The following is a 13,804-nucleotide window of genomic DNA, read 5'->3' as shown; positions in this document are numbered from 1 at the left end:
AGCCGCACAGGGCCCAAGAGGTAAGAGTGCCCACTCCTACCTCCGAAGCAGGTGGAATTGTCCATTATGATGAGCTATTGAACGTAAAGGGCCCATATATTGTTCTTGCAAAGGGGCCCTCTTCTGTCTCTGTCCGCTCCTGCCTCTGTGCACTTTCACAGTCATGTAATCACTGGTGATTTTATTAGGATTAAGCAACTTTATGAATATTATTCACTACAACAGACCAATTCAGAGAGCGGACAGATACACTTTAAAGGGAATCTTTAGGCAGGATTTCAGCCCCCAAACTATTTGTGTGCATGTAGCTCTACAAAGAGAAGTCTACCAATACCTTTACATGGCTAGTCCATTCCTCCATTACTGAGAAATCAGCGTTTCTATTCATATGTAAATGACTATGATAGATCTGAAGCCTCTGTCACTCCAGCTCTATTCCCTGCCTAGAGCTGCCTCTTCCTGCGTGACTGATGGCTCCTTTGCGTGAAGTCACACAGCATAGAGGCTGTCAGTCATGTAGGAGGAGGTGGCACTGGGCAGGGGATAGAGCTAGAATGACAAATGCTTCAGATCTTTTGCCTCATTTACATATCAAGACAAACACTGATTTCTCAGTAATGGAGGAGCAGACTGGCCATGTAAAGGTATCGCTGGACTTGTCTTTGATAGAGCTGCATGTGCATATAAATTGTTGGAGGGGTGAAATTCCACTGACAGATTCCCTTTAATTTTCATTTTTTTCCCCCAGAATTAGTCTGGAATGCCTTTGTGTCTGTTTCTTGGGCTGCTTAGCTGTGAAAAATATTTCTTTTATCAAGGTTAAGCAACTAAGGTTAGAAAGGGAGAGAGAAAAAGCCATGCGAGAGCAAGAACTGGAGATGCTGCAACGAGAAAAGGAAGCTGAACATTTTAAGACCTGGGAGGAGCAAGAAGACAACTTTCATCTTCATCAGGCAAAACTGCGGTGGGTACCAACTTAGGTTAATGATATATTAGCATTTCTCAACTTCTGCTTTCTGTATGTTTATATATTCCAACCTGAACTGTGACATTTGTTAATAAATAGTATGATTTAATGGATTTCTTTTTTCTTCTATCTGTCAAAAACAGATCTAAAATACGCATTAGGGATGGGCGTGCAAAGCCCATAGATCTGCTGGCCAAGTACATCAGTGCTGAAGATGATGATTTGGCTGTTGAAATGCATGAGCCTTACACTTTCCTAACTGGACTCACAGTCTCTGATCTTGAGGACTTGCTGGAAGACATTCAAGTGAGTTGTTTTTTACCTCAATATAGGCAAGGCTTGGTTAATTTACATTTGGACAGGAAAATGTACATATTTATTACTCATTACGTTTGCTTTCTAGATCTACATGGAGTTGGAGCAGGGAAAGAATGTGGACTTTTGGAGAGACATGACCACTATCACAGAAGATGAAATTTCTAAACTGCGCAAACTAGAGTCATCTGGCAAGGGACCAGGTAAGGGCGATGTGTTACATGAGTCACTTACTGTGTATGTGTGTGTGTGTATGTATAAAAAAAATATTCACACTCACACACGCTAACTATACATTACCACATCCTGCAGTTCCTGACCGGGACCTGTATGGAGGCTGCAGCAGCAGAGCATTTTCAGGACCTTCCACTTGATTAAATCAAGCACCTTTCAAGCCGAGGAAAAGGAGTAGGTAATTTATCGGCACAGTCATTCAGAAATTAAAATGAAATGTTTTATTGGTTGCATATTAAAACAGAAACCTCAGAACCTAGTGCAGAAGGTCCTGCAGCTGCTCAGCTCCTGTAGCCTCCGATCATTCCTGGTAATCTTCCTCTCCTGCTCTGCACCAATCACATAGATCAGTGTCAGACAGGAGGAGAGCGAACAGCTCTCTTTGTGTCTGCATTCTTCTGCTTCACAGAAAGCTGCCTCCGGACTGTAAGACGCACACACTTTTTAACCCCTTAACAACATTTGCCGTACTAATACGCGTCTGTGCCCTGGGACTTAAGAGCCAGACCCGTATTAGTACGTCATGGCGATCGCGCGCGCACACAGGCTGTGCGGGCGCGATCGCCGCCGGGTGTCAGCTGATTGTCACAGCTGACACCCGGTACTATGTGCAGGGAGCGGTCCTGCACCGCTCCCAGCACATTAACCCCCGCGATGCTGCGATCGAAGTCGATCGCGGCATTGCGGGGGCAAGGGGAGGTGATCGCCGATACTCACCTCCTCTTCCGGCTTCCAGCGCAGTCTGCAAAGGCTTCCTGGGTGTTGCCATGACGACCCGATGTAGTCATGACAACATCTGGGTCACCAGACAGCAGGAAGATTGCTTGGACATGCGCAGTGCATCTCCAAGCAATCTTCACACTGTGCATTTCTGACAGCTTGCATGGCATAGGGATGGTGCTGCATTCCTGTGCCATGCAGGCGATCAGAGAAAATAAAGTGAAAGTCCCAGAGTGGGACAAAGTAATAAAGTGTATAAACTGTGTGAAAGTGGAAAAAAAAATTAAAAAAAAAATTTGCAAAAATATTAAAAAAAAAATAAAAAAATAATCCACCAAAAATAAAAATATAATGTACCCATCAATAAATATTATTATAAAAAAAAAAAAAAAAACAATAAAAGTACACATATTTGGTATCGCCGCATCCGGAACAACCTGACCTATAAAACTGTCCCACTAGTTAACCCCTTCAGTGAACACGGTAAAAAAAAAAAAAAAAAAAACGAAGCAAAAAACAATGCTTTATCACCATACCGCCAAACAAAAAGTGGAATAACACGCGATCAAAAAGACGCATATAAATAAAAATGATACCGCTGAAAACGTCATCTCGTCACGCAAAAAACAAGCCGCCATACAGCTCCATCAGCCGAAAAATAAAAAAGTTATAGCTCTCAGAATAAAGCGATGCTAAAAAATATTTTTTTCTATAAAATAGCTTTTATTGTGTATAAGCGCCAAAACATAGAAAAATGATACAAATGTGGTACCGCTGTAAACGTACTGACCCGAAGAATAAAGATACCTCATCAATTTTACCACACGCGGAACAGAATTAAAAAAAAAACAAAAAAACAATTTCTGAATTGTTGGTTTTTGTTTATTCTGCCTCCCAAAAATCGGAATAGAAAGCGATCAAAAAATGTCACGTGCCTGAAAATGGCACCAATAACAACGTCAAGTCATCCCGCAAAAAACGAGCCGTCACATGACTGTCTGCCAAAATCTGGAAAAATTATAGCTCTCAAAATATGGCGATGCAAAAACTAGATTTTACAAAAAATGCGTCTTTTAGTGTGTGACAGCTGTCAGTCATAAAAACCCCATATGATTCTGGCATTGCTGTAATCACACCGACCTGAAGAATAAAGTCGTCTAATCATTTATACCGCACAAGGAACAGCGTCAAAAATAAACTCTAGGGTTGGGGCTAGGGTTGTGCTGGGGCTAGGGCTGGGGTTGGGATTTTTTTCAAAAGTAAGAAAAAAAGATTACGATATGGCGACTAGTGTTGAGAGCAAGTGCTCGCTACTTGAGTTTGCATCGGGTGCTCTGGTATGCATTGAGTATCGTGGGTATTTGAGTGACATGCTCGAGTCTCTGCCCCATATGCTTCGCGGCCAAAAAACTTTACGGGGATTGCCTGCCATGCACGAGCGATCCCCCGCATGTTTTTTTTTGGGTGTCTAATAACCGTGAAACATGCGGAGCAGGGACTCGAGCATGTCACTCGAGCACACGCTGTACATGGTGCATACCTGAGTACCCGATGCAAACTCAAGTAGCGAGCACTTGCGCTCAAGAATAATGACAACTTATTCAATATGATGACCTAATGTAAACATATTCTGTGCCGTACCTCTGGGTTCAAAATGTTCACTATACACCTTAATAAAATCCTTGAGGGGTATAGTTTCCAAAATGGGGACACTTGTGGGGGAGCTCCACTGTTTAGGCACATCACGGGCTCTCCAAACGCGACATGGTGTCCGCTAACAAATTGAATGGAAAATCGGCTCAAATTGTTAGCGGACGCCATGTTGCGTTTGGAGAGCCCCTGTGTGCCCAAACATTGGAGCTCCCCCACAAGTGACCCCATTTTGGAAACTAGACCCCCCAAGGCACCTATCTAGATGCATAGTGAGCACTTGGAACCCCCAGGTGCTTCACAAATTGATCCGTAAAAATGAAAAAGTGAAAAAAAAAAACACTTTTTCATTTTTATGAATCAATTTGTGAAGCACCTGGGGTTCCAAGTGCTCCTCACTATGAATCTAGATAGGTGCCTTGGGGGGTCTAGTTTCCAAAAGGGGTCACTTGTGGGGGAGCTCCAATGTTTGGGCACACAGGGACTCTCCAAATGCAACATGATATCCGCTAACAAATTGTCGGCTCAAATTGTTAGCGGACACCATGTTGCGTTTGGAAAGCCCCTGTGTGCCCAAACTTTGGAGCGCCCCCGCAATTGACCCCATTTTGGAAGCTAGACCCCCCCAAGGCACCTATCTAGATGCATAGTGAGTACTTGGAACCCCCAGGTGCTTCACAAATTGATTCGTAAAAATGAAAAAAAAAAACATTTTTTAATTTTTATGAATAAATTTGTGAAGCACTTGGGGTTCCAAGTGTTCACTATGCATCTAGATAGGTGCCTTGGGGGGTCTAGTTTCCAAAATGGGGTCACTTGTGGGGGAGCTCCAATGTTTGGGCACACAGGGACTCTCCAAATGCAACATGATATCCGCTAACAAATTGAGCCGACAATTTGTTAGCGGATATCATGTTGCATTTGGAGAGTCCCTGTGTGCCCAAACATTGGAGCTCCCCCACAAGTGACCCCATTTTGGAAACTAGACCCCCCAAGGCACCTTTCTAGATGCATAGTGAGCACTTGGAACCCCTAGGTGCTTCACAAATTGATTCATAAAATGAAAAAGTGTTTTTTTTTTTCACTTTTTCATTTTTACGAATCAATTTGTGAAGCACCTGGGGGTTCCAAGTGCTCACTATGCATCTATAAAGGTGCCTTGGGGGGTCTAGTTTCCAAAATGGGGTCACTTGTGGGGGAGCTCCAAAGTTTGGGCACACAGGGGCTCTCCAAACACAACATGGCGTCCGCTAATTATTCAAGCAAATTTTACAATCAAAAAGTCAAATGGCGCTCCTTCCCTTCCGAGCCCTGCCGTGCGCCCAAACAGTGTTTTTTCCCCAAATATTGGGTATCTGCGTGCCCAGGGGAAATTGCACAACAAATTTTGGGGTCCATTTTTTCTTGTTACCCCTGTGAAAATAAAAAAAATTGGGTCTAAAGTAACATTTTTGTAAAAAAAGTTAAATGTTCATTTTTTTCTTCCACATTCAAAAAATTCCTGTGAAGCACCTGAAGGGTTAATAAAGTTCTTGAATGTGGTTTTGAGCACCTTGAGGGGTGCAGTTTTTAGAATGGTGTCACTTTTGGGTATTTTCTGTCATAAAGACCTCTCCAAGTGACTTCAAATGTGATGTGGTCCCTAAAAAAATGGTTTTGTAAATTTTGTTGGAAAAATGAGAAATCGCTGGTCAACTTTTAACCCTTATAGCTCCCTAACAAAAAAAAATTTTGGTTCCAAAATTGTGCTGATGTAAAGTAGACATGTGGGAAATGTTATTTATTAACTCTTTTGTGTGACATATCTCTCTGATTTCAGGGCTTAAAAATTCAAATTTTGAAAATTGCAAAATTTTCAAAATTTTCGCCAAATTTCCGTTTTTTTCACAAATAAACACAAGTGATATCGAAGAAATTTTTCCACAATCATGAAGTACAATATGTCACGAAAAAACAATCTCAGAATCAGTGGGATCCGTTGAAGCGTTCCAGAGTAATTACCTCATAAAGTGACAGTGGTCAGAATTGTAAAAATTGGCCCGGTCATTAACGTGCAAACCACCCGCGGGGCTTAAGGGGTTAACAAGAGTTTTTCTTGTTAAAAATGTGTCTTATAGTCCGAAAAATACGGTATATTGTTTTTAGCTCATTAACCCCTTCTTGACATCCGCCATGCATTGACAGTGCAGCGGGATGTGCATTGGCACAAACTGCTATATACATACAGCACCATGATTTTGCCGGATCACAAGCAAAAATCACTGGAAAAATCATTGTGTGTCAGCTGTAAATCATAGCCGACACCCTGCTGTAACCCAGCTAAGGGCTTGTTCAGCCGTCTGTGCAAATTGGTCTGAGCACGGACCGCTAATGCACGGACTGGCTGCTGGTCTCAAGAACCGAGCGTGACGGCCTCATAGAAATATGTCTGAAGCTGTGACATTCGGGGTTGGGAGAGCCGCAGCCAATCCGTGCAATACGGACCATGATTGGACCTATTTGCACGGACATCTGAATGAGCCCTAATACTGATCGTGGCTATGTAACCTCTTATATGCCGCATAAGCCTCCGTTGGCAGCAGCCAGAACTAAGCAATATACAGGCGTAACACAGCAGCCCCATACATAACTTGGTGGCATCAGACAAGTACTGCGCTTTAGCTCCCATTGATGTGAATATACTGCTGTTATTTGAGGCATCCACCAAGCAATGTACGGGGTTGTTGTGTTCCACCCGTTCGTCGCTTAGTTCGGGCCGTTGTCGGAGCAGTTTTCAGCTGATCGGTGGCGGACCCAACCTATCTCGTATTGAGATGAGTCATCAATTGCAAAGTCCTGGACAACCCGTTTTGCAATTTATAGAGTGCATGTTTCCAGAAGCACAAGCTGGGCACTATATATTGGGCAATAAAACAGCATATTTACAATTTTAACTCTGCAACATCCGCTGCACACTATTGTCTGGAAAATGCTAGTGGGGTCAAAATAGTCACTACATCTGTAGATAAATTCCTTGAGTGCGATTTGCAAAATGGATCACTTTTTGGGGATTTCTGCTGTTTTGACAGAATGGTGCCCACATACTACTCCAGGAAAGCCGCTGTGGTGCTCCTTTTCTCCTGAGCCCTGCCATGTGCCCACATAAGTGTATGACCATATGTAGGGTATTGCCGTACTCAGGAGAACTAGCATAATAAATTTAGTCCTTTTTTTTCTTTTACTAGCTTTTGTAAAAATGTACGATAATTTATTAATTTTCACAAAGCCCAGTGGTAAAGAAAACTCAAAACACTTTTAGGAATAAAATGGTCACCACACCACTAGATGAATTCCATGGGAGGTTTAGTTTACTTTCTGCTGTTCTGGCACATTGGGGTCTCTGCTAGTGGCGCCCACAAACTATTACTGTCAAATGTGTGCTCAAAGCCAAATAGTGATTCTTCGCTTTTGAGCAATGCCATGTGCACAAACAGAAGTTTATGACCACATATTGGGTATCGCTCTATACATTTTGGGGTCCATTTCCGCTTATTACTTCTTAAGAAAATGGAACATTTAGTGCTAAAACAACATTTTAGTGGAAAAATTTTTTATTTTTTTTTTTTGTTTCTAAAGCATAAAATTCTGTGAAACATCTGTGGGTTTAAAATGCTCATCACACCTAGAGATGAATTTATTCAGTTGTGTAATTTCCAAAATGGGGTTACTTTGGGTGTTTTTCTGCTTTTCAATCTCCTTGAAGGTTCTCAAAGTGGCGCCCACAGACTATCTCAGGCAAATTTGCGCATCACAAGCCAAAAAGCCTCCTTTCCGAGCCCTGCTGCATGCCGAAACAATAGCTTTCGTACCAACAGCAGAGAGATGAGGATAAATGGGAATAAAACCTAATTTTGATAATTATTAAACAGGAATTTTGCCCAATAAGACATATGACAAAGACGAATCGCACTGTAACGAGCAAGAGGGTGAATAAACATTCTCATCAAGAAAGTGCTCTGTAGGACCTGTGCAATAGAGTAAGTGGTTCGATCTCACCTCATCCGATCGCTGAAGGAGGACCATCCAATAGGAATAGGATAGTCTTCCTTCAGCGATCGAAGGCCTACTTCCTTTTTAATAATTATCAAAAAAAAGTTAGTTTTTATTCCTATTTCTCTAGCCTTATTTCTCTACTGGTATGATATTGAACAGAGAGCTACTACTTACTCATGTCACAGAGAGGTCATTGCTTGGCCCAAACAATAGCTTTTGACCACATATGGGGTCTATTTTCCTAAATGGGGTCAGTTGCGGGGAGTATCTTCTGTTTCAACACTTTGGGGGCTCTATAAATGCGACATGGCGCCCACAATCCTTTCCAGACAAAATTACGCTCCATATAGTTCTTCTTTTCTGTGCCATGCCATGTGCCCAAACAGTAGATTACAACCACATACCAGGTATTGGCTTGTTCAGTAGAAATTGCTTTACACATTTCAGGGTGCATTTTCTCTCATTACAACCTGTGAAAATGAAAAATTTGAAGCTGAACAGCTTTTTAGATAATTTTCAATATTTTTATTCATAGTTTCGTATTTTTAAGGTAGACATTAGTCCATTGAGTTCAGCCTAATTTCTAACATGTTGAACCAGAGGAAGGCAAAAACCCCAATGATGCTAATTGCCCCATATTAGGGAAAAAAATCCTTCTCGATTCCACATAAGTCATCAGACTAGTTCCCTGGATGAACGTCCCATCACAGAATATAATATGTACTATTATGTTTCAAGAAAGGCACCCAAGCTGTCCTTGTACTTTTGTAGTGAATTAACCATTACACCATCATGTGGCTGAGCGTTCCATAGTCTCACTGCTCTTACAGTAAAGAATCTGCATCTGTGATTTACGATTAAGCCTTCTTTCCTCAAACATCTTTTTGGGAAGCACCAACCACAGCCTTCCAGACACTGTTCAGAGAGGTATACTGTTTTCCTTCACTATAAATCTCCCGTTTAAGAAGGGCCCACAAGTTCTCATTAGGGACAGATGAGGAGGGGCCCATTTCATTATTCTTTCATCTTTAAGGCTAGTTAGTCAAGCAGTGGAGTACTACGATGCATGAAGTGGAGCATTGTTTTGCAGACAAATCGAAGTTTCCTTGAAAGATGTAGACTTTTTCCTGTACCACTGCTTAAGGAAAGTGTGTACTAAAAACTGGCAGTAGGTTTGGAAGTTGATTTTGAGTCCATCTGCAACCTGAAAAGGTCCAACTAACCCATATTTCATAATACCAGCCCATAGCAGTACCTCACTGCCACCTTTACTGGCGTTTGAGTTGAAATGGAGGTCTGTACCATGGGCACATCTATCTGATCTGTCAAGAGCCATTCTCTTCTCATCAGTCCATGAAGCCTTTGAAAAACCTGTTTTCACTTCATCTTCTGTGTCTTGTTCAGTGGTGGTCGGATTACAGCCTCCTTGCTTCGGCCATGTCTCTGAGCACCTTGTACTTCTGGGCACTCCAGGGAGGTTACAGTTCTGGAATATGGCAGCACTGGAGGATGATGGCTTCCTGGTCGCTTCACATTTGATTCTTCTCAATTCTTCCAAAATTAATGGGCTTTTTTTTTTTCTCAACCCATTTTTGTGATCCTGTTGACTGTGCAACACAATTTTTTTTAAGGTTTTGTGATCACGCCCCAATAACTTTAGCAATTTCTAGGAAAGTCTGCACCCTACTCACCTTGGTGAAGTGTTGTATCCTTAGACCAAACATACCCTCATTACACAAATACGCATCACCTGATCTGCTTCATCCAATAAGCATTCAAGTTTATACATCTTGGAGATGCATAAAAAGGATATGGGCAAAATACTCCCCTACCTAATTATTGTGCACATGGAAATTGCAGCAAAAAAAGAATAAATCAGGGTTGAATCAAAATCATTGGTTTAATGAAGGAAAAAATGTAAACTTTATTTTTATTATTTTTAGGAGAGCGACGTGAGGGGGTAAATGCCTCCGTCAGCACTGATGTGCAAGCGGTGTTTAAAGGAAAGACCTACAGCCAGCTCCAGGTCATATCTCAAGGGATTGAGAGCAAGGTAAAAGCAGGTGGGCCAAATCTCGACATTGGTTACTGGGAGAGCCTGCTCCAGCAGCTTCGTGCTTACATGGCCAGAGCTAGGTAAGATTGTCTGCATCTTTCATTTGTCATAGATTCCTGAAAACTATCATAAGCAATACTGAGCTTGTCAACTTTTGTCTGTTACAATCTACTTGACTTCTTCCTGCAAATGGATGTGACTATGTCCAGATTGCTGGTGATTTCCCAGTATTGGGTGTACATCATTGGGTGTGCTTGTGCATCTGTTATACACATCCAGGCTCCTGCTACATGTGCCGAGACTGGACAAAGCTCGATCCCACTACTTAAACCCCTTAGATGCTGCTATCAATAGTGATCGCTCCCTTTGTCACCCCTCAGCACCCTTGCAGAATGATCGCAGGGTGCAGATGAGTGCTATGGCAACAAGATGCCTAACAATGTCTCCTAGATCACTCAGCCAATCACTCGACACACATTGTAGTACAGAATACTACAGTGTATTATTGATGAGCTCCAAGGATCATGTGTCCTACCCCACAGGACTGCTAAGCCCTGTAAGAAGAGAAATAGAAAGAAAAAGGACTGTTTTTAAGTATTAAAATGTAGAAATTAAAAACACAAAATAACTTCTAATGTTTGTTGTTAAAAACACAAAAGGACACAGATTTGGTATTGCCGTATTCGTAAGGACCCCTACTAAAAATATATATTTTTTCATAACTTTCTAAAAACACCATTAAAAAAGAAAAATAAAAACTATAATTGGCAGTTTGTGTTTGTAAATCTTGGCTCAAAAAAAAAAAAAAAAAAAGTGACCAAAAACAGTCATATGTATTTTAACACGGTACCATTAAAAACGACAGCTTGTTTAAACATAAATAAACAAGCCGTAATACAGTTCTGTAAACTGAGAATTGAAAAAGTTAGGGCTCCTAAAATATCACAACCAAAAAAAGTTGTATTTTTTTAAATGATTTTTCATGTGAAAAAGTAGCAAAATTTTAAAAATGTGTACCACCGACCCCCCCTGCTATGGATATTTAACGGATGAAATAAAGGAGGATTTTTTTAGACTAGTGAGTGCTCTCTTGTTTTTCTCTGCATTGTTACTTGCTGTACTCACTTTTTGCACGAGGAGCAGCACCCGGTCTCCACAGGGCGAGGAGCCTCAGCAACTGATTAGACTCTAGAACAGTACTTGGTACTGGCTTTCTCTTCTTCCCCAATTTTGGATTAAAAAAGGTGTAAATAGGGTAACAACCTAATCATATCAACCCACAGAATAAAATTACGGTAACATGTCAGTTTTATTGCATGGTGAACTCTGAAAAAATAGGATTTAAAACCATTCCAGAGTTATTGTTTTTTTTTTTGTCCTTGCCTCCTACAAAAAATAAACAATGATTAAATGATATGTGCGCCCAAAAAGGGTACCAGTAAAATTTCCCAACAACAAGCCCTCCTACAACACATCTGCAGAAAACTAAGAAAGTTATGGGTATCAGAACATGGTGAACAAAGTTATTTTTTGTTAAAAGTAATTTCTTTTGCAAAGATAGCAAAACATACTAAATTTATATATAATTTTTTTCTATTGCCGTGATCATATCAACCCATAGAATGTGGCAGTTATACCAAATAATGATTGGTGGTTTTAAAAACAAATCCAATATAGAATTGCTGTTTTTTCTCTTTGCGGATTTATAATCTATATAAATTTAGTATTGCTATAATTGTACTGACCCATACAATAAAGTTAAAGGGAACCTGTCATGTGAAGAAGGAAAAAAAAAAAAAAAAAAAAGCTAGCCCCATATCTGTAGGTTAATAATATGCAGTTTAACCCCTTCCTGACTGTGGACGTACCCAGTTCATCATGGAGGGGATTGACTTCCCGACCTTGGACATACTGGGCACGTCATTGGCGATTTTGCGCTCAGAGAAGCTGTGCAATCGCCTCCGTATGTTCAGTTAATATTACTGCTGACACCCGGCTCTCACTGCCTGGCAGTTTAACCGCTTATCGATCGCAGCATTTAGAAGAGAGGGAGGGGGCTCCCTCTCCCTTCAGATCAGCGCCCCGCAACGTCATTTCAGGGGCCTGATAGTTGTCGGGGTGATCTGAGGCAGTCATGACGACATCCCGGTCACCAGGCTACGGCAAGATATATAGATATATATATTATAAAAAAGTCCCCACTCTTGTCCGTTATCTGTCAACAGAAATATAGGGGCTTCCACGTTGGTGGTAGTACAAAGGCTCTGGAAAAGCGCTATGGCTCCTCGCCCCCAAAAGAAATCCAGCAAATTCTGTGCTCCCAAATCCAAATGCCCCCTTCCTTCTGAGCCCCAGTGTGCCTAAACCACATTTGTTGTCCACATGTTTGGCATTTCTGTTGCGATGAGCCTGTCTAATATACGGGTGCGTGTCTCCAGAAGCATGAGCTGGGCACTACAACATAAATTCCTGACATACATACGCAAAACGTCTCTCATGGTTGCTCCATCTTTTAGGGTCAAACTCCCCTAGCATTGTACCTTGATAGCACAATGGCTATTCCAGCATGACCTCCACCTGGGTAGCGCTGCTAAATTCTTGCCCTGACCTTTCTCTGTTCCTTATAGCTTGTACGCTCGTATGGGTTGGGTTCCTCTCCAGTGTTTCTATTGAGCACAGTTTCCGTTTGTCTGTACTACAGTCTGTCTTGTGATTACTACAGTGCGATACACATTTGTTTTTTTCCTCCCAGGCTTAGAGAGCGTCACCAGGATGTTTTACGTCAAAAGCTATTCAAGCTTAAGCAAGAGCAAGGTGTAGAGAGTGAACCTCTGTTTCCTATCATAAAACAGGAACCAGTTTCTCCTGATGAAAGGTAAAGCCATAAAGTTTTGTTGCTCTTTAGTTTAATGGGTTATTCAGGTTTTTAATAAATCCTCAATGGTTAATTGTCCTGCATTGATGACATGCTGACCACATAGAAATGATGGAGGTCCAGTATGTGACCTCTGAGACGAATGATTGGCTGCAGCAGTCACATGCTTGTCATTAGTATGTCATCCTTGTGGGACGAGCAGGACGCGATAGATCTACTAGGTAACAGAGATTTTGTTGTTTTATCACATCTACTGCCTTCAGGTCATTTTTTTATTAATATTGGACAGCCCTTTTTAATATTTGCTACAAAATATTTCTGATAATAGATCCGTTACCTTCTTGTACCACTTGACTATCTGGAAAGGTTTAGGATGACTTTGTTGCATTTTCTTAAAGCCATAATAATAGAAATATGAAGGCACTCCCAGCTGTGAGGTTTCAGTTTTATTGGCTTAATCTATTTTTTTATTTATTTCACATCACAATATCGTTAATTTTTACAATTTCTTGTTCTCCTGTTTATTAAATTAAATGCTTAGGCCAGTTAGGGAGGAACCTTTGCTAGAGCAACCTGGCTCATCCACTGCAGCTGCAGCGTCTGAGGAATCTAAAGAGGCAGCAGATGAAGAAGGAAAAGATGAAGGTGGAGAGTCTGTCCTCATGGAAGAAGACCTTATACAACAGAGCCTGAATGATTATGATGCCGGCCGATACAGTCCCAAGCTGCTGACCAACCAGGAGTTGCCATTTGATGCACATGTAGTTGACTTTGAGGAAGACCAACAGAGACTGGTGTTGTGCAGACAGCAAATGCTGGCGACAGGTAAGGCAGAGTTGGACATGTAAGACATAAGTAATGTATTTAGTATCAAACTTTGTAAGAGAAGCCCTCAGGTAATATGCTGACAACCCTCATCTCAGAAATGTGGCATACTTTGAGATGGGAATTCTCC

At 41.4% G+C, this 13,804-nt stretch overlaps 1 protein-coding gene across 1 annotated transcript in view; it reads left to right on the top strand.

The window, feature by feature from the left end:
* CACTIN (cactin, spliceosome C complex subunit) overlaps window positions 1-13,804 on the top strand; it is a 50,182-nt gene that overhangs the window by 35,373 nt on the left and 1,005 nt on the right. The window contains exons 4-9 of the mRNA XM_073686351.1: window positions 819-964; window positions 1,111-1,273; window positions 1,371-1,485; window positions 9,862-10,054; window positions 12,727-12,849; window positions 13,391-13,674. Of these exons, the coding sequence (XP_073542452.1) occupies window positions 819-964; window positions 1,111-1,273; window positions 1,371-1,485; window positions 9,862-10,054; window positions 12,727-12,849; window positions 13,391-13,674 (1,024 nt within the window). The remainder of the gene's footprint in view (window positions 1-818; window positions 965-1,110; window positions 1,274-1,370; window positions 1,486-9,861; window positions 10,055-12,726; window positions 12,850-13,390; window positions 13,675-13,804) is intronic.

Source organism: Phyllobates terribilis, unplaced genomic scaffold (genome assembly GCF_046119375.1).
Source record: "Phyllobates terribilis strain yellow unplaced genomic scaffold, ASM4611937v1 Scaffold_1__5_contigs__length_1240528914, whole genome shotgun sequence".
NCBI classification, from domain to species: domain Eukaryota; kingdom Metazoa; phylum Chordata; class Amphibia; order Anura; family Dendrobatidae; genus Phyllobates; species Phyllobates terribilis.
The sequence above is the reverse complement of the archived record's forward strand: the minus strand, read 5'-3'. Positions and strand labels throughout refer to the sequence as shown.